Genomic DNA, 26,208 nt, shown 5'->3' on the forward strand with positions numbered 1-26,208 from the left:
TTTATGGCAATAACATAAGTTATTAAGGAGATAACAAACTCATAAAAGATGAAATTTGTCTTGGGTCGTATCACAAAATGGACATTAGTGAATGAAAAATCCACATTGCCTGAATTAATCATAGGAAGAGCCCAGCTGATTGTGAAATAGGTTGCTAGCTCGCTGTTGGTGATTTTGTAATACATTCACAATGAATTTCAATTGAGAGCTCAGTTATTAAAAAAGACATTAAACTTTGTTCTGTATAAATGGCACTATTACAATAAAAATTCCAGAATCTTCCCTTCCTCTCAGTCTTTTGTAGACCTATTTTGGAACCTGTAGCATAATATAAATACATTACTCCCTGCAAAACTCCTCATAATTGATTCATTGCATTCATTATCCCTTTTAAACATTATTCATGATAGAGGTTTGCTGTTTCTCGACTCCAGGAGTTGCTACCACAGCAAGTTGAGGGTGTGGACACCACTGCTGGTCCTGCTCCAGAAAATTAGACAGAAATCAAATATTATGGGAATCAAACAAAATTTCACAAGCTGAACATTCATAAAACTTTATCCAGCAATCAATGCTGTTACTTCATTATGCTTTGCTGGCTGCCACTTCAAGTCAAAGTCAAATGAAAACGGTGTACTGTCTAGAATTTTTTGGCTTGCTAGACGATGCATCCAATTTCTCTTGCAGTGGAAATTCTATCTTGGAAAAAAGGATTAAGCAGCTTAATCCATCTTGGAGGCTTCATTTGTTGATTTGAAAAGCATCCGAAAGCTGGCTATGATGAACTTCTTGAAATCCCTTAGCCCTCCAGTATGTGAGAAATTTAATTTTCTGATCTACAGGTAAAATCTCATGGCTGCCATTTAGAAGTCTGCTGAGATTGGAGGGCAGGAGATCATGTGCTCCAATTTGCCCTTGGTTCACTTAGGGACTGGGAAAGATGTTGCAGATTACATAAGAATGTTTTGATGTATATTAGAGAAAGATTTGAAAATCTTCTTTGGAAGGAACTGTGAATAAAGCTTGCTTCTTGGAATTAGACTGCCTTGGTGCTGAGAAATAGAGCTGGGTCCTAAAAAATATTCCAGGCAACCTGGAACAGCATTGCAGAATAATATATTTCAATATATGAGATTTTAGTGAACTTGCAATATCATGGATACTTCAGACAGAGGTTTTCTTCCCTACTGGAAAATCAGCTAAGCTTTCCGGAAGGGACAATTTTCCCATCAACAGCATTTGGCTTTTCATGGCTCTGCTACAAACTGGAGTCAGGGCTGTCACTGGAATTCCAGAGGACAACATTTTGGAACAGTCTATCTCCAAACACACCACGAGCAACCATTATGAGACACCCAGAAGAGATTTAGCATTATATCAATCATCTAGACCACTTTGAAGAGGGATACAAAATTGGCACAAAATGAACCTCGTTGTGAATTTCCTTTTTTTTTTAAATGTTGATTTCTGTTACAGTTCTCTGTACAGATTTATAGAGGGACGTGGAGTGACACACAGTGATGCCAGACAGCATGAAAGAAGCTAAATAATCAGATTCAAAGAGGACACAATGTAGAAGCTGGTGGTTGAAAAGCATAATCTTACATGAGAAACTTTCAATGGTGCCATAAACCACCAACAATAAATTTATTTTACACCAAAAAGACAACATGTAACATCAGCGAGATGCACTGGCATATTTTACACACTTACTTCTTGGAGCTGGACTGTACACCCTCTGCAGCACATGAATAGTTTCCAATATCAGCCCCAAAACGGACAGCAATGGAGGTGTCACAATCATCAACTGTTAAGATCGCCACCTTCTGCTCTGACGGGCCTTGTGCAACTCCCAGTGACCCAATTTTTGGCTAATAGAAGAATGCACATAAGGCAAGTTAATCAACGAAAGGCTAGACATTGGGTTGCAAAAGAATAGCTGTCTTATTGATTCCCTAAATGGTAACCATTCATAAAATATTACCAGATTACTTCATTTCTAGAAATTAAGAGAAAACATTAGGGGACAATTCCATCCTATTTAGAGAAGTGGTAAATCAATTACAATTAAGCAAGAGTAATTTCTCATGATAAGAGGTGGTGTTATAAAGAAACACTAATACATAAAACAAACACTTCAGAATAACTCATAAAAGATTAATAGGAACATTACCTCACCTCCCACTATGATTTATACAGCACAGTATATTAAGGAGTTTAAATTAATGCTTACTATTACCTGTGTGTTTTGAATGGGTTTCCTCAAACTGATTATCATTTTTTCCTCCATTTTCTCTCCTTTTTGCTTCTAAAGCTGGTCACTTATTCCAATTTTTCCCAAATTATACAGACATGTAAATGTGAACTTTCAAGCAAATAGTTTTACCTGTAGAGACCAGGCAACCCACGAGGAGAGATATCCCTTTATTCTCTATTCTGTTCCAATGTATGTGTCTATATTTTAATGTAGGCATCTTTCATCCATGCTTTTTTCTTTCCCTTGCTCTGTTCTTTGTCTACCTTCTACATAGAATGAGAATGCAAAACAGAGCTCCTTCCCCAACAGAGTCATGTTTTCAGATATGTGAAAATTAAATTATCAAATGGATTGTCTAATCATCTGCAAATTCTTTGTACAAAGCTATAAGCTGATTTCAGAACTCGAGGAAGATGAACTGATTGCATCCAGATGGGACTGTCATTGCCTGAAAACATTAGGCTGCTAGAACTACTGCAACCTACTTGTTAATAAACCTCCCACATCAGGAAGTGGAAACATTGCTCTAGGGTGCAATCATTAGCCCAGCTCATGACTTGAGTTGCTGGTGAGGGATCAGTGTTGGTATAATGTTATTTTGGCACAGCTTTCAAACTATCTCCACACTTCCCTTGACAAATCTCCTAACAAAGACTGTGCACAAGCTGTGAGTGTGGGTATCAAAATCTGTAATGTTGACAACACTGTATAACTAAACAGTCTGGAACACTGATCAAGTTAATTTTCTTCCATCTATAAATGTGCAATTAGCTCCCAACTCTGCAGAGAAAGGGGCTTCAAGTGAACTGCAGTGCAATGATTTTCAAAACATCAACTATTAGAAATGAAGAGCAGAACTAATAATGCAGGAAACTGGAGACAGAAACCTTAATAAATCACTGGTTAGGTCTCAGCTGGAGCACTATATCTAGCTCTGGGTACCACATATTAGGAAGGATATCAAGGTGTTAGGAGATGTATATAAGGTTTACTAAAAAAGTACCAGGGTTGAGGAGTTTCAATTATATGAGAGGCTAGGGAAGCTGGGATTGATCTCCTTACAGCAAAGGTTAAGGGAAGATTTAAAGAGGCATTCAAAATCATAAAGGGTTTTGATAGAGTAATTAAAGAGAAACTGCTCCCACTGGCTGATTGTTCAATAACTGGAGGGTGCTTATTTAAAGTAATTGGCAGAACAGCTAGATAAGATTTTTTCTAATGCAGCAAGTTTTGATGATGTGGAATACACTGTCTGAAAGGGTAGTGGAAACAGGTTCAAAGGTAACTTTCAATTGGAAATTGGATGAATATTTGAAGCGGAGAATATTGCAGGGCTATTGGGAAACAGCATGGGAGTGGAACTAATTGGATAGCTCTTTGAAAGGATTGGCACTGGCATGATGGGTCAAATGACCTGCACTGTAAAATGTTATGATTTCTTAGAAAAAAATAACATGTTGGTTAGTATTTCAGCTTTTGTAACACAAATTTACACCTAAAATATTAACACATCTTTCTCATTCATTCTGCGTCAACTGCTGTGCACTTCTGAAGAGTAGGACAGTACTCGAGGGAACAAATTCTTATATTAATAGTCACCCGGATATTTAATGTAGACACTCAATCATTCCGTTCAGCAATGGCCCTACCACTTGATTATGCTGGTGAGTGTACTCTGTTGCAAAGAAATACATGTGCGCCTCTGACCCAGTCTGAAAAGAAATGGAATCCATAACAGTGTTGTACAAAACTGGATACTGATCTAATTTGAATTTGCTGTGATTTGATCCACAATGGGACTAGCTGAGTTGCTCTTGCAAACAGCTGCCACAGACATAACAGGCTGAATGGTTCCTTCTGTGCTGTAACCATTCTATGATCCATTTGCAAGAGTGAAATCAGATTGTATAACGAGCTGTGCACCCTGTCCTCAACACAATACATATAAAGCACTTGATTTCCAAGCTTTTGAAATGAAGCCCATAATATTTAAAAGCCCCATTAACATATTCCAGTGGATGAAAAAGATCCTATTCGCAAAAGTGTAGGGAATTTTTTGGGTACCTTGGCCACCTAAGAAAACAATATAAATCTGCAATCAGGAGGTGGTAGAAGATGCAACTCAAGCAAGCTAAGTTTAACAATTCCAATATCCCCTCCCCATGAAGAAATGGCTCATTTGCATAAACTATGCCGGTCAAAGACAAAAGCTGCCAGAACATCTACCGGAAACAAGCATCGAGAACTGTGAGCTTGATATCTTTCCTACATCAGCTATGGCTTCACAGAATTTTAATGGCACAGGAGGCGGCCATTCGGCCCATCATGTCTGCACCGGCTCTCCAAATTACCATTATGACCTAGTGTCATTGCCCTGCCTTTCCCCCATATCCTTGCACATTGTTTCTATTCAAATCATCATCTAATGCCCACTTGAATGCCTCGATTGAACCTGCCTCCAGCACACTTCCAGATACTGCATTCCAGACCCGAAGCACTCGTCGTGTGAAAATGTTTTTTTCTCACGTCACATCTGCTTCTTTTGCAAATCACTTTAAATCTGTGTCCTCTTGTTCTTGATCCTTTTATGAGTGGGAACAACTTCTACGTATCTACTCTGTCCAGTCCCCTCATGATTTTGAACATCTCTATCAAATCTCCTCTTAGCCTTCTCCTCTCCAAGGAGAACAGTGCCAACCTTTTCAATCTATCCTCATAGCTGAAGTTTCTCATCCCTGAAACCATTCTTGTAAACCTCTTCTGCACTCTCTCCAATGTGTTCACATCCTTCCTATAAGGTGGTACCCAGAACTGTACACAATACTCCAGCTGAGGTCTAACAAGTGTCTTATATAAATTCAGCATAACCTCCCCCGCTCTTGTACTCTATGCCCCAATTAATAAAACCCAGGATACTATATGCTTTATTAACTGCTCTCTCCAGCTGTCCTGCCACCTTCAATGATCTATGCACATATACACCCAATTCTTTCTGCTCCTGCACCCCCTTCAAAATTTCACCCCTTATTTCATATTGTCTGTCCATGTTCTTCCTACCAAAATGCATCAATTCTCTGCATTGAACTTCATCTGCCACCTATCTGCCCACTCCACCAACTTGCCTGTTCCACACTATCCTCCTCGCAGTTCACAACACTCTCAAGCTTCGTATTCATGAGCAAAGACTTTTCTCACGTCTGTTGTGTGGCACTCTGTCAAATGCCTTTTGAAAGTTCATGTGCACCAGATCAACAGCATTACTCTCATCGACCTTTTCTGTTACCTCCTCAAAAACTCCAGCAAGTTAGTTAAACACAATTGTCCCTTCAGAAATCCAGGCTGGCTCTCCCTTATCAACCCATAGTTTTCCATGTGACTACTAATTCTATCCCGAATAATTGTTTCTAGAGTCTTGCCCACCACTGAAGTTAAACTGACTGGTCTGTAATTGCTGGGCTTATCCTTACAAGCTTTTTTGAACAAGGGCGCGTAATGTTTGCAATTCTCCAGTCCACCCCCAAGTCTAGGGAAGACTGAGAAATTATGGCCAGTGTCCCTGCAATTTCTACTCTCCCTTCCTTCAATATCCTTGGACGCACCTCATCTGGTCCTGGTGCCTTGTCAACTTTAAGTACCGACATTTATTCGACACTTCCTCCTTGTCAATTTTGAACCCTTCTAGTGACAGAATTTCCTCAGCTGTCACCATGGCGTGTATAGCATCCACCTCCTTGGCAAAGATGGATGCAAAGTATTCATTTAATACCTCAGCCATGATCCCCTTGTCAATGTGTAAATTCCCTTTTAAGCCCCTAATCCTCCTTTTACCATCCTTTTACTACTTATATGTCCATAAAAGACTTTGGGATTCCCCTTTACGTTGACTGCCAGTCTTTTCTCTTAATCCCTCTTCGCTTTTCTAATACGCTTTTTCACCTCCTCTCTGAACCTTCTGTATTCCTCTTGGTGCTCAATTGTATTTTCTACCTGACACCTGTCATAAGCCCACTTTTTCTTCTTTATCTTAATTTCAATCTCCCTTTTCAACCAGGGAGCTCTGGATTTGTTTGTCCTACCCTTCCCTTCGATGGAATATACCTTGACCGTGCCCAAACCAATTCTTTTTTGAAGGTAGCCATTGTTCAGCTACAGTTTTTCCTGCCAATCTTTCGTTCCATTCTATCTGGCCCAGATTCATCCTTGCCCCATCGAAGTTGGCTCTTGTCCAGCTAATTATTCTTACTCTGGATTGCCTATCGTTCTTTTCTGTCATCATCCTAAAATGTACAATACAATGATCACTGTCTTTTAAATGTTCCCCCACTGCCACTTGATTTACTTGGCCATTTCCAAGAACCAGGTCCAACAGCACATCTTTTCTTGTTGGATTGGACACATACTCGGTAGAAAATTCTCCTGAACACAATCTAGGAACTTATACCCCTCAACACCCTTTACTCTACCATTGTCCCAGTCTACATTCGGGTAATTAAAGTCCCCCACTATAATGACTCTATAATGCTTACATCTCTCTGTAATTTCCCTGCAGATCTGTTCTTCTAAGTCCTTCTCACTATTTGGCATCTACAGACCACACCGAGCAATGTAATTGCGCCCTTTTTGTTCCTTAGCTCTAGCCAACTTGATTCTGTCCTTGAACCCTCTGGGACATCCTCTTTCTCCAGCACTGCAATGCTCCCTTTAATCAACATCGCCACTCCTCCTCTTTTCCTATCTCTTCTGAACACCTTGTACCTGGGAATATTTAACACCCAGTTTTGCCCTTCCTTGAGCCAGGTCTCTGTTATCGCCACGTCACATTTCCACATGGCAATCTGCACCTGTAACTCCCCAATCTTATTTACTATACTCCGTGCATTCACATCCATGCATAATAATCCTGATTTAGATTTTGTTACTTTCTCCCTTGCCCCGACTTTACCCATTAACTTACTATTCTCTATATTAGTGCTACCTGTCCCTTCCAGTATTTTGTGCACCCTGGTATTCCTCTCTAATATTTTCTCTTAGTTCCCGCACCCTTGCCGAGTTGGCTTATTGGTAGCGCATTCGCCACTGCATCATAAGGTTCTGAGGTCAAGTCCCAAACCAGGGCTTGAGCACAAAAATCAAGGCTGGCACTCCAGTGCGGTACTGAGGCAGCACTTCACTGTCGGAGGTGTCATCTTTTGGATGCAATGTTAAATTGAGTCCCCATTGCCTGCTCGGGTGGATGTAAAAGATCCCATGGTACTATTTTGAAGAAGAGCAGGAGAGTGTCCCCAGTGTCCTGGCCATTATTCATCCCTCAATCAATATCACTAAAAACAGGTTACCTGGTCAATACCACATTGCTGTTTGAGAGAGCTTGCTGGGCACATATTGGCTGCCACATTTCTTACATTACAACAGTATTACACTTCATAAAATACTTTGTTGACAGTGAAGGGCTTTGTGACATCTAGAGCAGAATTTTGCTCTTGATGGGCGGGCGGGCCCTACTGGCTCGGTGGCAGGCGGGCAGCCAATCGCCGCTGCCAAAATGGGCCCCGCCACCATTTTAAGTGGGCGGGCAAAGTGCTGCCTCAGGGAGATCGCTGAAAGGCTGGCAAAAAAAAAGGGACAATAAAAAATTCATTAACATGTCCCCCTCATGTGAAATTGTCACAGGAGATGGGACATGTTAATGAAATAAACAAAAACTTTATTAAGCGCTTTTAAAACCGCTATTAAACCTCATCCCGCCACTGGATGAGGTTTGTAAAAAAATCACCTCCCCGCCTGCCCGTTGGGCCTGTGCGCCAAACCGAAGTTCGCACCGGCCCCTCAAAATCGTTGACGATTGGCAAGTTAAGGGCCTTAACGAGGCCTTTAATTAATGGCGGGTGCGGTCCCGCTGCCTAGCGCGCCTGCCGACCGAAATATCGCGCTGATGTCAGGACGCTCGCGCGATGTCGGCACACGACATTTTAAGTGCTGGCGTGCGGGGTCTGCCAGCCAGAAGATTCTGCCCCTAGTCATCGTGAAAAATGTTACGCAAAAATAGAAATATATTAATCCAGATTTGTACTTGGGCTGCAAATCTTCACTACATTTATAGGCACGTTGGATGAAGGAAGAGTGGTGTATATTTACATTTGCTGACAACACTAAGTAAGGTAGCATGGAATATAGTGTATGTAGATGGGAATGGAAAGTTGCAATGGGAAATTTATAGATTAAATGTGAGTGAAACTGGCAAATGGAGCTCAGTGTGGGGAAATCATAGAGTCATCATAGCACGGTAGGAAGCCACTCAGCCCATTGAGTCCATGCAGCCTCTCTGTAGAGCAATCCTGTCATTACAATTTTCCGCTCTATCCCTGCGGTACCGCAAGTTTATTTCTTTTAAGTGTGAGGTCTTTCACTTTGGACCTAAGAATCTGCATTTTCTAGAAGGTGGGAAACTAGAAACTGTGGATGACCAGGGACTTTTAGGGGTTCAAGTACAGAAATTAGTCAAAAGTTACTGGACAGGTGCAAAAAAAAAAACCCATTTAAAATGAATGGAATGTTGGCTTTTAACTCAACAGGACTGGAATACAAAGGGGTGAAAGTTGTGTCACAGCTATACAGAGCTGATGAGATCCCATATGAAATAATGTTTGCAATTCTAGGCACCGAACCTCAGAAAGGTATACTGGTCTTGGAGGGAGTGCAGTGCAGATTCACCAGAATGATAACATGGGTAAAAGGGTTAGATCATGAGGACAGCTTGTATAAACTAGGCTTATATTCATTCGAATATAGAGAAGATTATGGGGTGATTCAAATGAGTTGAAGAAGATTAAAGGATTTGATTTGGTACATAAAAATAAACTATTTCCTCCAGTTGGGGGAGCACAAGATCCAAGAGCACATAACCTTAAAATTAGAGCTAGGTCATTCAGGGTTAATGTCAGAAAGCACTGCTTCACACAAAGGATAGTGGAAATCTGTAATTCTCACCCTCAAAAAACTATTGAGGCTGGGTCAATGGAAAATTTCAAAACAGATTTACAGATTTTTGCTAGGCAAGAATATTAAGGATTACAGAACCAAGGTGGGTACATGGCTGTAAGATAGAGATCAGCCTTGATCTAACTGAATGGCAAACAAGCTCACAGGGCTAAATAACCTGCTCCTGTTCCTATAATTAGATCATGGCTGATGTGTACTCAAATGCCATTATCTTTATTAACTTCAATCTCTCGATACCTTTGCCTAACAAAATCTATCTCAAGGTTGAAAATTTCAGTTGGCCACGCAGCCTTTTGAGAAATAGTTCCAGATTTCCACTACCCTCTGTCTGACAAAGAACTTCCCGATTTCACTCTTAAATGGCCTAGGTCTAATTTTAAGAAAATGTCTCCTTGTCCAATATTCTCCCACCAGAATAAATATGTTCTCTGTACCTGCCCTATTAAATACCATTACCATTTTATAGATTTCAATTAGATCATCCTCAACCTTCTAAAGTCAACAGAACAAAACCAACACTTTTGCAATCAATCGTCATAACTTTATTCTCTTAAGCCTTGGGATAATTCGTGTGAGTCTGTGCCGAATCATCTCCAAGGCCAATATCCCTTACCAGTCGTTTAATAACCAAAGCAGGAGGCAATAAACTAGATGGAACTGACTAAGCTCTTTGCAACTGAAGCATCCGCTTCCTCACTTTTAAATTCCAAATCCATTGAGATAAAGGACAGACATTCTATCAGTTTTTTTTGATTATGTTTTGTACTAATGCACTAATTTTTAGTGATTTGGACACAAGGGCATTTAAAACTCTTTGCGCATCGATCATAAGGAAATACCCCAATTTATGCTTCAGGGGACCACCACTTTTTCACACTAAACATCATCTGCCAGTTTTGCCAACTCAAGTTATGTCCCTTATTAACTTCTTGCTTCCATCTACACAATGTGCTATGCCGCCTAACTTAGTGTCACCTCCAAACCTGAAAATTTATTCTGGTCATTAAGATATATGATAGCAAGAAATTGCATCATTAATATATATGATAGAGACCACTTTGTAGATCACAAAGTAGTGCTGGATCATCAGTGTGAGCACTGATAATAGCTTGGCAGGGCAGACTCTAAGGCCTGGATTTTCACTCCCAAGTTGAGGAGTGAGGAAATTTCCCGGGTCGCCACACCCACCTTGGAAAAAAGTGCCCTGAATGGCGGGGCAAATCTTTGTTCTGGGGGGGAGAGTGGGTGCCTCCAGATGCAGATCGGAGGCAGGTATGGGGTTGCCGAGTGCCGAGGCGGGCAGGTTAAAAGGCCTCCATCAGTTCTCTGGACTTTGTCCCAGTTGTTTTTTTTTTCCTGACAGTCATTTCATTCAAGTGAGCTGCCTATTTATAGGACATAGCACAGCATGTGTCACAAATTGTTGGCTCAAATCAACTCATTACAAATAAGACCAGGGCTTACCAAAGCAGTGTGTGTATGTGGTTATTATTAAGGTTGCATTATAGTTTATAAAATCGTACCTGCCCATAATTGATCTCTTCTACTGAGCTGCTAACCAACAATACTGGAAGCTGGGATTGAGAATGACAGTGTTAAGAGATCTGAAAAATAATAAACCACTAAACGGATTCATTGCAGCAGGCCTCCAAGATTGTCTGGATTTTCCTCGAGGTTGTAAAATCTCTCAATTTTTTTTCCAATCATCCTCGTCTTCTAGGCCACAAACGAACTAAAGCTATAAAAAAATCAATTTGCCCTTAAACTAGTAGCAATGCCATTCTGGGATAGCTGCAAAAATATACACAAGGGGCAGAATTTTCTGCCTGTCGGGCGGGCAGGCCCGACCCAATCTCCGGTGGGCGGGGAGCCGATCCCCGCTGGAGAAGCGGGCCCCGACATGATTTTACGTGGGCGGGCCAATTATATTGGGAGTTATGCGCTCCCTGTGTAGGCGGGGGATTCCCCAAAAGCGAGAGTGCGCTCTTTCACGCATGCGCACGAAAGAGCGCACATCTCCCTGAAGCTAGGTGCTGCCTCAGGGAGATCGCTTACACTTTTATAAAGACTAAAAATAGAAAAAAATAAATTCCCTAACATGTCCCCATCATGTGACAATGTCACATGAGATGGGACATGTTCATAATTAACTTTCTTAAAAATTTTAAAACCCTGCATGAAACCTCATCCCGCCGGTGGATGAGGTTTCGTGTTTTATTTGTTTGCCGCCGGGGTTCCTGGCCGACCCACCAACCTTAAGGTGGGATGGGCAGGTACACTAAGTACTTTAATTGATCTGTCAATGGCCTCAGTTGGTCATTGACAGGTCGGCGGGCCCGCAGCTGATTTTGCTGTGCCCACGTCTTCCTGAAAATGTAAATGGGGCGCAGTGACATCAGGGGTTATGCCCAACATCATCCTGTGTCATTTTACGGGTCGGCGAGCGGGCCCTGCCCCCTGCTCACCAATGGCAAAATTCCGCCCAAGGTTAGGCTGCCTTGTTCCCTGATTTTTCTCTGTTTTGTGTGTAAGAACATGATCTCCTTGTCAGTACCTTCACAAAACCACAAGCCTGAAACCTGCAACTCTATGGATTGGGAACCATTCAGCAGCAGAATTTGGATAACAAGGACTCAGGACAGAATGCGACCACCCCCATCCCTCCAGTTTATAATAAGGGTCATCGCTGGTCTAATTCAGGCACTGCCAGATGTTTGAAACCATTCTGTCGCAGTTAAAGGACAAAAAAAGGTACAAGAGTGAAACATATGCTGCACCGTTAACATTAAATATCTTCTCAAGATGCGTACTAATAATATTCCCAGTTTTAATCTGTAGGAGATTCTGTGTCCTGACCTAATGTGCTCACCAACCTTGTAGTCCAGTCACAAAGCCAAGAAAAGAAAGTCTGGGGACTGTGAGGTGCAATTTTTAAGGTGGAACCTGATTGAAACACGTAACTCAGCAAGTGGTTAGGAAGGCAAATGGAATGTTGACATTTATTGCAAGGGAAATGGAATATAAAAGTAGGGATGTTTTGCTACAGTTGTACACGGCGTTAGTGAAACCTCATCTGGAGTACTGTTTACAGTTTTGGTCTCCTTATTTAAGAAAGGATATAAATCTATTAGAAGCAGTTCAGAGAAGGTTCACTCAACTGATACCTGGGATGCGGGGGGGGGGGGGGGGGGGGGGGGGGGGGGGGGGGCTATCTTATGAAGAAAGGTTGGACAGTCAGAGGCTGTATCCATTGGAGTTTTGAAGAATGAGTGGTAATCTTATTGAAACATGTAAGATCCTGAGGCGACTTGACAGGATGGATGCTGAAAGGACGTTCCACCTCGTGAGAGAGACGAGAACTAGGGGATGCAGTTTAAAAATAAGGGGGCGCCCATTTAAGGCGGAGGTGAGAAGAATTATTTTTCTCTCAGAGGGTTGTGAATCTTTGCAACTCGCTTCCGCAGAGAGCAGTGGAGGCAGGGTTATTGAATATTTTTAAGGTAGAGGTAAATAAGATTCTTGACTAACAAGGGAGTCAAAGGTTATCAGCGGTAGGGAGAATATAGAGTTCAGGCCACAATCAGATCAGCCAAGATCTTACTGAATGGTGGCGCAGGCTCGATGGGCTGAATGGCCTACCCCTGCTCCTAATTCGTATGTTCATATGTAACTCTGTGACTCGCCACCATTTATATCTATCCAATTGCTGCGTCTATCCTGGAGATAATCCAAAAATAGAATTTTCTAACAGACAGGAATTAAAAAGAATGTTTAATTAACAATTTAAACGGGTAATGAACATCATTTCTAACTGCCACCCTTACAGGTTTATTGATAATACTACATCTTCACACTATCTTTTTCCTTTATTCTCTTTACTTTCTCCGTTGCATTCATTTCTCCACATTACTATGCAAAGCAGTAGGATGCAATAACATACTGACAAGAGTTCCAGTCTTAGCCACACTACCTGGAACAGGCTGCTGTCAAGCACTTCTCAAAGGAAGGCAGGGAAGAAAATCTAGGCACATAGGTTTGCACACAGCCTTGGTCCTGTCAACAGGTTAGCTGCTTAGAAAATGGTGTACACAATTTCAAAATGCGAAATGTAATACTGAATTGGTATTAACTTACTACCTTGTTATAGTATTGGACCTGCACCGTGTGCCACTGCCCATCGCTGACCCCTCCAGGAAGATGAGGCGTTACCACCGTCATTGACTCTCCTGTGAAAAGAACATCCCAGACGCTAAGGATTTTTTTTTAAATAAGTGAATAGTTTCAAGCTTTCACTATTCAGCTGCTACATGGATTTTAATATGGGGCAAAAGTCATAACAAAATGTCAAAAGTATGTGTAGAATATTGTCACCTCCTTTTTTTCCCCATCCTCCGAAGAATGAGGGGTAAACAAAAATAAGGCCTGCAACAGATTGAACCTGTTTGGGCTGTTCATACATGGTCAGAAAACTTGTCTCACTTCTCTTACAACTCAAAGGAAAAACAAATTTCAGTGCAGAAATGTGCATCACATTACCATAACTGTAACAGTATTACAGTACTTGTTAATACTGCAAAATTAGTATAATACTAGCTGCATACTAATGAAGCTAATACGCAAATAATAATTTGTTGCAAATTATGCAACTGTTGCAATATTGCATGCAATACTGTATTTTATGCAGTACAATTGCAACAAATGTGCCTATTAAAACAACACAGAAAGGACTCTCTGAATTGGGGCATATAACATTGTCCTAGTAAAAGGTCGCAAACATACGATGAAGTTTGACAACAGGTTGGCTATGTTTACTGAACTGTACATTAAAATTAAGATCCTATTCGTATTTAAATTCTATGCTTGGGTCAAGAGTTCTAGACAATGGAAAATGGACAGATGTATTAGAATTTAATATTATGGGGGAGTGAATTGGTTCACTGGAATTGTAAAGACTTGGAATCGACGTGTCCAATTCAAATGTTGTACAAGTGGACTGAGTGAAAACATCTTTGTAATGGGGAGGAAAGGAAGGGTTGCAGACACTCAAAGTATATTCCTAGATCAGGTATGTGCTAGGAGTAACTGGCTGTGCCACAGTATCATATTATGGTTTACAAATTCAAATAGGTAGTTCCCAGGAGCTACCAGTAGTTTAACCTAACAATCCGCGTAATGGATATGGAATTCTATGAGATCCCAAAGAACTGACGTGGACATGATTCAATAAATAAATGGGAATCTATTTCCAGATCAAGTGCTGATGTAATTGAATTGAATATTTAATGCATAAATATGTTTTGTACAAACCTGTTGAGTACTTTAACTGGACCTGTCCATCAATGATTTCCACTGCAATAAAATCATGTTTTTCATTAAATCGCCCATTGTAGAACAGGAGACCATTATTTTCTTGTGTAGCGAACCTGAAAGCACAGACATTAGACTTAGTAAGGAAATGGATTTCTATGTCTGGAGCACTCTTTCGCAGCATCTTGGGCAGGGAGCATGTGACTGGTCCATCACTAAAATTCTGCCAAAAGCTCTCCCTGAACTGTAATACTTACTGACAGACAATCACAACATTGAACTAATGGTCTCATTCTGACAGGTCCAGAGGCTTCACATCCAGGCAGTTTATCACTGACCTATAAAGCAAAGTGGATTCAAAATCTTTCAGCCGAGCATAAACGATAATGAGTGACTAAAATAGACAAACTGACTAAGACTGCATGAATAAAGCTTAATTCATAGCCCATAATCATGGGATTCATTTAGTGTGAAGCCCAGTCTAGTGTATCCTGCAATCCACACAGGTACAGGTAATCCTTCCAGACATAAGAATCACTAGTCTCCTCTTTGGACATTAAGTTCAAATACATTTGGCAACTCCCATCTCTGGCTGGGAGGTTCATGTTGGTGTACAGTTTATATACAAATACAGAAACTCCACTTTCTGGTTACGGAATTTCCCCAATTTAAAATACTTCTTCCCCAGCTATAAGTACAGAAGGTCAATTATCAATCACATTTTTTGACAAGGGTACAAAAGATTCTCTATCTGTTGTGTTAAAGCTTTTGTTCCAACCTTGGATGGAGACAGATCCATCTGATAAAAATAACAAACATTCTCCTCAGAGGATTATGTACAAGTTCTCACCAGGAGAGATTTATGTGATATTTTCTTCATGGAGTTTAAAAAAAGCTCGGAGAGCAGTGGAGATTTCAGTTTAAAAAGGTCACAGAGATCTTGCCAACCTGATGACTGACCGAGTTCTGAGAAAAGTTGAAGTCTGACATCACAGGGAAAGAGGTAAGTTATTAGTTGGTGAGTGTTTTTCTCATTTATCTTTCAAAACTCAGGTAAGTTATTCTAATTGTAAGATTTAATAAGCTTTATAAGTAAGGTTCATTTCCACTATTAAAATGTACTAAGTATTAGTAGGGTTTATCAATATTGCTAAGTTCTATTAATAGTATTAAGTTTTATTGGTATTGATAAAGACAGATACTGCCAGACCTGCTGAGATTTTATAGCATTTTCTGTTCTTATTTCAGATTTCCAGCATCTGCAATATTTTGTTTTTAACTTCCTTGCTTTTGTGCTCTATGCCCCTATTAATAAAGCCCAGGATACTGTATGCTCTACTCACTGCTCTCTCAAACTATCCTGCCACCTTTAATGATTTATGCACATATACACCCAGATTACCCTGCTCCTCCACCCCCTTTTGAGTTGTACTCTTAATTTTATATTGTCTCTCCATGTTCTTCCTACCAAAATGAATCACCTCACACTTCTCTGCATTGAACTTCATCTCCCACCTGTCCGCCCATTCCACCAACTTGTCTATATCTCTTTGAAGTTCTACACTATCCTCCTCACAGTTCATAATACTTCCAAGTTTTGTATCATCCACAAACTTTGAAATTGTGCCCTGTAAACCAGGGTGTAGGTCATTAATATATATCAGGAAAAGCAAGGGCCCCAACACTGACCCCTGGGGAACTCCATTACAAACCTTCTTCCAACAGGAAAAACATCCATTAACCACTACTTCTGTCTCCTGTCGTTCAGCCAGTTTCATATCCATGGTCCAACTGTCCCTTTTATTCCATGAGCTATAACGTTGCTCACAAATCTGTTGTGTATCAAATGCCTTTCGGAAGTCCATGTACACTGCACCAATAGCATTGCCCTCATTGACCTTCATCTTCTTCAGAGCTAAAGAAGGGGGTGGAGCAGGTGGAGCAAGATAGGCGGTCAGGGATAGGTGACAGCTAAGGAGAGATTGACAAAGATATCATGGACACAAAACAAAGGGAGTGTTAGTGGTAGTGGTGAAGAAGTAAAAAAGGTGCTGATAGTGGCATAAAGGTAAAATAGCAGAAGGTGTTAATAGCAGAACAAGGGTCAGTGCTCTGTGAAAGCACAACATAGAAACAAGTGACAGATGGCCCTGTGGGGTGTTGGGGAAAAAGGATTTTAAAAATGAACAAAAAAAAAATTATATATAATATATATATATATTATATATAGGATTAAAAGGGGTCAAGATGGAGGGGAGAGTTCAGGTCCTGAAAGCTGTAAAGTGCCTAATCAGAAGATGAGGTGTTGTTCCTCCAGTTTGTGTTGGGCTTCACTGCAACATTGCAGCAGACCAAGGACAGACATGTGGGCATGAGATCAAGATGCTGTGTTGACATGGCAAGCAACAGGAAGATCTGGGTCATGCTTGGGGACTGAGCGAAGGTGTTCCGCAAAGCAGTCACCCAGTCTGCGTTTAGTCTCCCCAGTGTAGAGGAAACCGCATTAGGAGCGGCGAATACAATAGACCAAATTGAAGGGGGTGCAAGTGAGGCACTGCTTCATCTGGAAGGCGCGGCTGAGGCCTTGGACGGTGAGAAGGGAGGAGGTAAAGGGGCAGGTGTTGCACCCTCTGCAATTGCATGGAAAGGTGCCGTGGGAAGGGGATGCGGTGTTAGGGGTGATGGAGGAGTACACCAGGGTGTCACAGAGGGAACAGTCCCTACAGAATGCTGACAGAGGGGTGAGGGGAAGGTGTGTTTGGTGGTGGCATCATGCTGGAATAGACGGAAATGGCGGAGGATGATCCTTTGAACGCGGAGGCTTGAAAACGCAGAACGTTGACAAGTAAGGTCAAGGAGGACCCTATCATGGTTCTGGGAGGGAGGGGAACTGGCGAGGGTAGAGGTGCGGGAGGTGGGTTGGACACGTTTGAGGGCCCTGTCAACCACAGTGGGTGGGAAATCTCGGTTAAGGAAAAAGAAAGGTATGTCAGAAGTGCCATTTTGGAAGGTGGCATCACTGGAACAGATGCGATGGAGGCAGGGGAACTGAGAGAATGGGATGAATCCTTACAGGAAGCAGGATGTGAGGAGCTGTGTCAAAGTAGCTGTGGGAGTTACTGGGCTTTACTGAATGTTGGTGGACAGTCTATCACCAGAAATGGAGACAGAGAGGTCAAGGAAGGGAAGGGAAGTGTCAGCGATGGACCATGTGAAAGTGAGAGAGGGGTGGAAATTGGAAGCAAAATTGATAAGTTTTTTCAGGTCCAGACAAGAACATGAAGTGGCACCAATAGAGGCATCGATGTACTGAAAGAACAGTTCTGGGATGGGGCCTGAGTAAGACTAGAACAAGGAATGTTCCACAAAAAGACAGGCATAACTGGGGCCCATGCAGGAACCCACAGCCACACCTTTTATCTGGAGAGGGTGAGACAAGTTAGACGAGAAATTGTTCAGTGAGAGAACAAGTTCAGCCAGACAGAGTGGTGGTGGATGGCGATTGTTCAGGCCTCTGTTCAAGGAAGAAGCAGAGAGCCCTCAGGCCATTCTGTTGGGGGATAGCAGAGTAGAGGGATTTGATGTCCATGGTGAAGATGAGGCAATTAAGCCCAGGAAACAGGGAAGTTATGTTGAATTTGTATAAGTCACTAGTTCAGCCTCAGCTGGAGTATTGCATCCAGTTCTGGGCATCACACTTTGGAAAGGATATGGAGGCATTAGACAGGGTGCAGAAGAGATTCATGAGAATGATTCCAAGGATGAGGAACTTCAGTTATGAAGATATTCTGCAGAAGTTCGGACTGTTTTCCTTCGAGAAAAGCAGGCTGAGAGGAGATTTGATAGAGATATTCAAAATTGAGGGGTCTGGACAGAGTAGATAGGGAGAAACTGTTCCCACTCATGAAAGGATCGATAATGAGAGTGCAAGGATTTAAAGTAATTAGCAAAAGAAGCAGAAATGATATGGGGAGAAATGTTTTTACACAGCAAGTGGTTAGGGTTTGGAATGCACTGCCTGAGAGAATGGTGGAGGCAGGTTCAATTGAAGCATTCAAAAGGAAATTAGACTATTATCTGAAAAGGAAGAATGTGCAGGATTGTGGGGAGAAGGTGAGGGAATGGCACCCAGCAAACTGCTCATTTGGAGAGCCAATGCTGACACAATGGGCCAAATGGCCTCCTTCTGCACCGTAACAATTCTATGATTTGGTGAGAGTTGTAAGTCTATGTTGAGGCACTTTATGCACAACATCACAAAGTTCTGCTTCAGTAAAGTCACACATTCTGTTAATATGCTCAACCTTCACTTTTTACCTTTCATATTTTTTTCTCAAGGTTGCAAAAGTATCATCTTCAGTTACGACACCAGGTTGCAAACAGGTAACATAGTTTGAGAACTGCACATTTTCTTTTAAATGATTCACTTTTGGGATGTGGATATCGCTGATAAGGCTAGCAATTATTGCCCACTCCTAAATGTCCTTCAGAAGGAAGTAGTGGACTTTCATTGTGAACTGCTCCAGTCTCTGTGATGAAGGTGCACGGACAATGCTGTAAGGTCAGAAGTTTCAAGGTTTTAACCCAGCGATAATAAAGGAATTGACTATATATGTTCGAGTCAGGATGGCTTTTGAAGAAGGAGACCGTGGAGGTAATGGTGTTTCCATCCATCTGCTGTCCTTGTGCTTGATGGAGGAGGTGGCAAGTTTGGGAGGTGCTGCCAAAAAAGCCTTAGTAATTTGCTGCAGCGCATCCTTCATATAGTACGTACTGTTACTGTGGCACACCAGCAGTAGACATTTAGGCTATTGAATAAAGTGCAGTTCAAATGAGCTGCTTTGTCCTGAATGGTGTCGAGCTTCTTCACTTTGATGAGCTGCATCCTTCTAGTCACGTGGAAAGTATTCCATCACACTCCTACTGTATGCCTTGTAGATGGTAGAAAGGCTTTGGGACTACTGCTGAAAAGTCAATTTATACATGGCACAACTAATTGTTTAACAACTGTTACTCAGAAAGGAGAGTCCTGCTGATGAATAATGGTTAATTTTGCCCCTTCATTAAGAGCCAGTAATCTTCCCAGTTCTTGGCTTGAATGTGTCAAGATTTGTACATGGACTAATGGTGTTTCATACTATATTGCTCCAACTACCAGATCGTTTCAACACGCTTTTTTAAAAAAAATCCACAGCATCACGCTGCAAAAGCTGGGTCACTGTCACCACATTCGAGCAATTAATCGCCATGGAACAGAACTATTTTCCAAATATAAAATTATCTAAATTTGCAGAGTAAAACATAACAAAAATATCCAGACAAAAATTTGGCCAATCTTCGCAGGAAGCCAGACTGAAGACTTATTTCAACTGGTCACTTTTCACAATTGCTTTTTAAAATTGGTACTTTGCCCCCTTTTCCTGATCTCGCTGGCCATTCAAGCAACTGCAACCTAAGGGTTTTGAGGTGAGCTGCTTCCGAGCAGTGATACCAACCTAAACAGAATACAAGTGAGGGAGACCCACAGCAGTCTAGGACCTTCTCCAGCTCCCAACCTCTCATCCTGTGGGGAGACAATGGGAGCCAGATGTTGTAGAATAGCATCCTCCTCCTTCTTGTTCACACTCAGTGTAGCAAAAACACACAACATATGACTGATGCAAGTGCTTCAAGAATACAGTCTTCCCTCATGACGGTTCGCTTTGCAAGTAGAAATCTGCTTACCAGCAGTCCTTTTCTTTCACCTGCCAGATTGTATCAAGTAAGATTTTGCTGTAATTGTAACAATTAGAATGCGCACTTTTCCAACCAAAACATGGCAAAGTGAACAATATCACAATGCCTCCCTATATCTACGCTACTTGAGCTGTCATTCAAGTTGACAACATATGTAGAGATCTGAAACAAGCAGAAAATATTTTTAAAAGTATTTATTTTCTTACAAAAAGAAAATGTATTGTATGAAGCTAACCTCATTATGGTTACCTAATTACAAGAGATGTTTTACAGATTGCTTTTTTTTTTAAAGAGTAAAACCTGGCATTTTAATTTTACACATAAATGGTTTACACTGGTCTTTGAACATTTATAAGCTACTGACATATCCATTGTTTTACCAGGGGATAATCTGTAATTGTGTTGGATGCATTTTTCCTGCTTTCATTTACAGTTTTAATTTTGTAGAGACACAGGCTCTCTTCTATCATCATAAATCTAAATACAGGGTTTGAAGAATGTTTCTTTCACATAAAATTAAAACAGAAAATATTGGAAATACTCAAGAGGTCAGGCAACATCTGTGGAGAGAAACAGAGTTAACGTTTCAGGTCAATGACCCTTCATCAATTCTTCTGAGCATTTTGTTTTCATTTCAGATTTCCGCCAAGTGCAGTATTTTTCTTTTATGTTAGTGTTTCATTTCATAGGTTGAAATAGATTGCTGGAAGCTATACCTGTAGCAAACCACACTTCCAGTAAAATGATTTAGGGCCAGACAGAAGGAAGCTATTCAGCCCCTCGAGGCCATGCCAGCTCTCTGTGCAGTAAATTCCTTTGCTCTACTCCCACAGCCATACAAGTTTATTTCCTTCAAGTGCCTTTTCAATTTTCTTTTGAAATCATTGATTGGTTCTTTTTCCATCAGTACAGAGGGGGAGAAAGAAACTGCAGTGCCCCCTCTCCCACATTTGGAAAGGCTACTAAAATTCAAAATTTGTTTATTTATTTTAGGAAATTTGATATTTTGCAAACACATACACATACCAGGCAAAATAGTAATGCACCTTTGGTATATCAAGTGATTCATTGAGAGATCCCTGTAACACCACAATTTCCCTCAAGTACCAATCCAATTTCCTTCTGAAATCACTGATCAATTCCACTTCCAACACCCTTGTAGGCATCAAGTTCCAGGTCATTACCATTTGCTGCATAAAAAAGTTGTTCTTCAAACCCCCTCGCCACTGCACCCCTCCACTACCACCCCATATATCTTACCCAAAACCTCAAGTCTGTGTCCCTGAGTCTTTGCACCATCAGCTAATGGGAACAGCTTCTCTTTGTCTACCTTATCTAAACCTATCACAATCTTGTACACCTCTTTCAGAAGTCCCCTCAACCTTCTTTGCTCCAAGGAGAACTCCACCCTATGCTGTGTTTGTTGTACCAAAGATTATTCATGACTGCCCACCTCCTGCCCCAAAGAGAGGGTGGAAAATAAAAACAGAAAATGTGGGTAAAACCCAGCAGGTCACGCACCATCTGTAGAGAGAGAAAAACAGTGCTACCATGTCAGGTAGATGACTTTTTGTCAGAATTTGTCCCTTTTATAAGGGAGGGGAAAGTCTTTACTTTTAATTAGCAAGGAACAGTTAAGGCAATGCTGTTCACCTTGTGTTGCCCACTTACAAAATAGTAATACATATTTCCTGATGGCTTGCCATATCCCTTGAGGAGATACTGCTCTACTAAACATTTCCAAGGTTTATATTAGGATTTATTTAAGGCAAATGCACTGATCATATATCTGATATATGTAGGGTGCGCCTTCATGAGGGTTTTTATAATATGCTAAACTGTAGTGGACAAAAAAAAGCGTGAATTCCATTGATGCAATTTGTACAGTACCTTTCTAACACATTATCAAACTGGAATGACACAGGATTCATTAATATCTAGATTTCTTTTATTCCCCCCCCTCAATTACTCTATTTCAATGAGCACGTAGTAAACATTGGCAATATATAAATCACTATAACTCACTTAACCAAAAAAGAAACAGCCATTCAAGATCTAAAACATGTTAAACAAGCAGAAAGATGCCTGGACAATGCAATTCAACCAGATAGCATCACATTTGCATTTGAGAATCATTCGAGAATTCATTTTACAACAGCTTTTTGCATTTTACTTCAGCATTGAAGGTGTTTGCTCAAGGGTACCTAACACAGCAGGAATTGTTCAGCTAACATTATCTGCAATGAAGTGTCGCAGGAAACAATTCAATGCATGGAGATGTCTCTCTCAATGCTGGCATAAAACATTAGTTGCATATCAAGGGTTTATCCCATCACTTGCTAAACCTAGATTGTGTTGGAAATCTCGAACCTGTCCATTTACATATCAGCTGTTACCAGCCATAAGTGTCAAAACTGTGAGATATTCAGTCCATGTTACAGCTGTCTGGAGCAACTGTAACACTACCTATCACAAATCTTTTAAAAATGCCATGGATAATATCAATTGAACTGCCAAATGCCAGAGAGCAGTTGAAAAGGTAAACTATTACATCAAATGTGAAAGCAGTTGGCAATGCCATTCACTATCTCTGCTTGAGGAAGCCCAGTAGATTGTTGACTAATTCATTTAATATGGGTCAACTGTGATAACATGGGGGAAATTCAAGAAGAACATGAATATGCTGACTGGCAAAGCAGGTAAAATATGTTACCTATTAAAAAAAAAACTCATTGAAACAACTTCTCACTGCCAGTAAAACATAGGTTTAGCTGTCACTCAATGAATGCAATAAAGACCAGCGCCAATAGGTTAGAAGTAGTTCAGAACCTCAGTGGGACCTGTTGGGAATAGTGGATCAGAAATAATGTTTCAGCAAAAGAGCAGAAAAATTACCAATATTTAATGATTAAATGGAAAGAGCGATTTGACTAAAGATAACCACTTGTATGGGTATAATGCCTTTCACATAATAAGTGTCCCTCAAGGCACTTCAGTGAAGAAACAGCTATTGAGCAGTAAAGGACTTGTGAGATACAGCTGAAGGTATGTTCATGAAATAGCTTTTGAGGAGACTTTTGAAGTCAGAGAGATGTAACAAGGTGGGTGGATTTACAGAGTTGCAGAGAGGAGAGCAAAGCACCAGAAAACTTGTGAAACATGAGTCCAGCTTTAAATGACATGAGTTGTAGAAGGTAAGATGGGGTAAGGACATGGAGGCATTGTGAATGAACATCAGGATTTTGAATTGAATGCAACGGAGGCATTGGTGAGAACAAGGTGATAATGTAAGGCACAAGGCAGCAGGCAAGGTTTTGGATCTCAATTAATCTTATCCTCATCTAACAAAAATCTGTCAATCTCGGTCTTGAAAATTTCAATTGACCCAGCAACCACAACATTTTAGGGGAGGAAAGTTCCATACTTTCACCATCCTTTGGTTGAAAGAATGGCCTAGCTTGAATATTATGATGGGCCCGCACATTCTAGATTCCTTCACCAGAGGAAACAGTTTCTCTGTATCTAAAACAAAAACAGAATTACCTGGAAAAACTCAGCAGGGTCTGGCAGCATCAGCAGAGAAGAAAAGAGTTGACGTTTCGAGTCCTCATGACCCTTCAGCAGAACTGTTTTATCTCTGTATCTATCCTATTGAATCATTCTTTTATTTTAAATACCTCAGCCTTAACTCACAGGAATAGGAACCAAATTTTTGGAATCTGTCCTCAAAATTGAACCCTTTCCATTTTTTACCATGGCATCATCCTGGTGAAACTGTACTGTACCCACTTCCAAGGTCAATGTAGCCTTCCTGAGGAAGAGGACAGAACAGAATACACAATTCTAGATGGGATCTGACCCAAGGCTTTATATAACTAAAAAACAACTCCCTCCCCTTTATGCCAGCTCAGTGCGATAAAGACCAACATTACATTAGCCTTCTTTGATCACTTTTTGTACTGCAATTTGTGTAACTGGATACCCAACTCCCTTTGCTACTCCATAGTTTCTAGTTTCATACAGTTAAGAAAATATTCTGATTTGACTTTCTTGGATCCAAAGTGGATGAGCTCACACATCCCCACATTTAACTTTGCCACAGTTTCCCTCCATTCACTTAATCTATATGTCTCATAACTTCTTCCTATCATCTGTGCAAACTGCCTCCTAACTCAGTGTTATTAGCAAACTTGGATATTCTTCTATTCCTTTGTCCAAATCATTGATCTATATGGTGAAAAGCTGACGCCCGGTCTGGATCCTTGAGCAACATCACTTATTTTCCATTTCACATATCAGTCACCTAATGGTGTCACAGAGTGAAATTACCAATTTGTGCCAAGTTAGAAACAGTTCTCCATTTTGGAATCCATGACAATCAGAAAACAGGCTGAAACTGTCCAAATGCATTTCACAGAACAGCAGCCTGCCAGCAAGTCAAGCCCAGGTCCCAGCGATAAAAATCCAGCTTCTACCTATTGCATCACTCAATCTTCTTGTAATTGTTCTTGTAATTTATTTTTAGGCATCCACCCCCTCAGTCTCCCATGCCATTTCTAAACAAATATGTTGTTGTTTACTCGTTCCCGACCATCTTACACAATGTCACTCTTGCAACATGGTGCGACAGTGGCACTACTAGGTAATACTTTGCTTTTCCTCCCATTAATAATCATCTCAGCTTCCTTCCCGGGAGACTGGTTGGACAACTATTAGGAATTCAGGGTATTAGGAAACTACAGGCATAAATCTCACATCCGATCGCTCTTTTTTGCACCGCATATTAACACAATAAAATATGTTGCTGCTGTGGGTCAATTTGTAAAAGATCTCATTTGTTTTATTCCAGTAGCAGCTAGCTTCTACATAGCAGTAATGGCATTTTGGATCCTTTGGGACAAAATGTCATATTCGATAGACATTGCAAGAACAAGACTTATACCTGGTATCATGCTCTCCAACTTATCACACCAGCCAAAAGAAGAAAAATGCAATTTTCCCTACCCATGAAACTTGAAACACTTAAACATTAGGTTGGATTACAACAAAGTGATGGAAACAGAACAAGGTTATAATTTATAAATAATCAAAGGCAGTCTGTTTCTTTCTTCTCTGTAGATCAGTTAACTTAGCATTTCTGACAGAATTCAAATGTGACCTTTGATTTACTTGATTCTGTAAACCCTTTCCCATTTTATTTCTTTGTGCTAAATACTGATAAAATATTTGAATGGCACCTAATAAGACCCACTCCCCGCCCCCCAACCTTTCCATAACAAAATAGCAGACATAAAAACAAACGGTATGCTTTAATTCATTTCATTTAAATAGAAACTTAATGAATCACTATTCCTAAACACCATTAAACCTAACTGGTGCTCAATTCTCAACCCCATTTCTGGGTGAACTGAAGAACCAGATGCCGAAAAAAAAAGCACTTTGTGCGTGTGAAATGAGTTTGGCTTGCCTGTAGGGCAGCAAAGCAGTGATGCAATTTTCCCAGCTTATCCATATTAACAATTATGCCCTAATAGATGTTATCTGTAAACTTGGATATACAACTCTCTGTTCATTCGTCCAAATCATTAATATATATATGGTGAAATTTATACTTTTCATTTAACTTTCAATTTTTGTTCTGCAGTTTCCAATAGAATATTAATAATTCTATAACAAACAACTGTAAATTAAAGGCTATCGCGCTTTAAGATTAGCATTCCATCTATTGCAGCATAATTTTACTGATCAGACAGAATAGGCATGTAGGATTTTCCCCCCGTCTCTTGAGAGACCTTTTTACTGCTGAATTCAGTTAAGTACACTTTCTCCAGAACTGCAAAGCACAAGATCCATGCACATATACTCAGGGTTTTTTTCTTCCTCTATGAGGCTTTATAAATTTGCCTATA

The 26,208-nt window shown here is 40.7% G+C and overlaps 1 protein-coding gene across 1 annotated transcript in view; it reads right to left on the reverse strand.

The window, feature by feature from the left end:
• The window catches only part of LOC121279976 (cadherin EGF LAG seven-pass G-type receptor 3-like), a 642,224-nt gene that overhangs the window by 285,289 nt on the left and 330,727 nt on the right, over positions 1-26,208 (reverse strand). Inside the window, exons 4-6 of the mRNA XM_041191598.1 lie at positions 14,564-14,679; positions 13,394-13,482; positions 1,714-1,871 (exon numbers count right to left, since the gene is read on the reverse strand). Of these exons, the coding sequence (XP_041047532.1) occupies positions 1,714-1,871; positions 13,394-13,482; positions 14,564-14,679 (363 nt within the window). The remainder of the gene's footprint in view (positions 1-1,713; positions 1,872-13,393; positions 13,483-14,563; positions 14,680-26,208) is intronic.

The sequence above is a fragment of the Carcharodon carcharias genome, chromosome 7 (assembly GCF_017639515.1).
Source record: "Carcharodon carcharias isolate sCarCar2 chromosome 7, sCarCar2.pri, whole genome shotgun sequence".
NCBI classification, from domain to species: Eukaryota; Metazoa; Chordata; class Chondrichthyes; order Lamniformes; family Lamnidae; genus Carcharodon; species Carcharodon carcharias.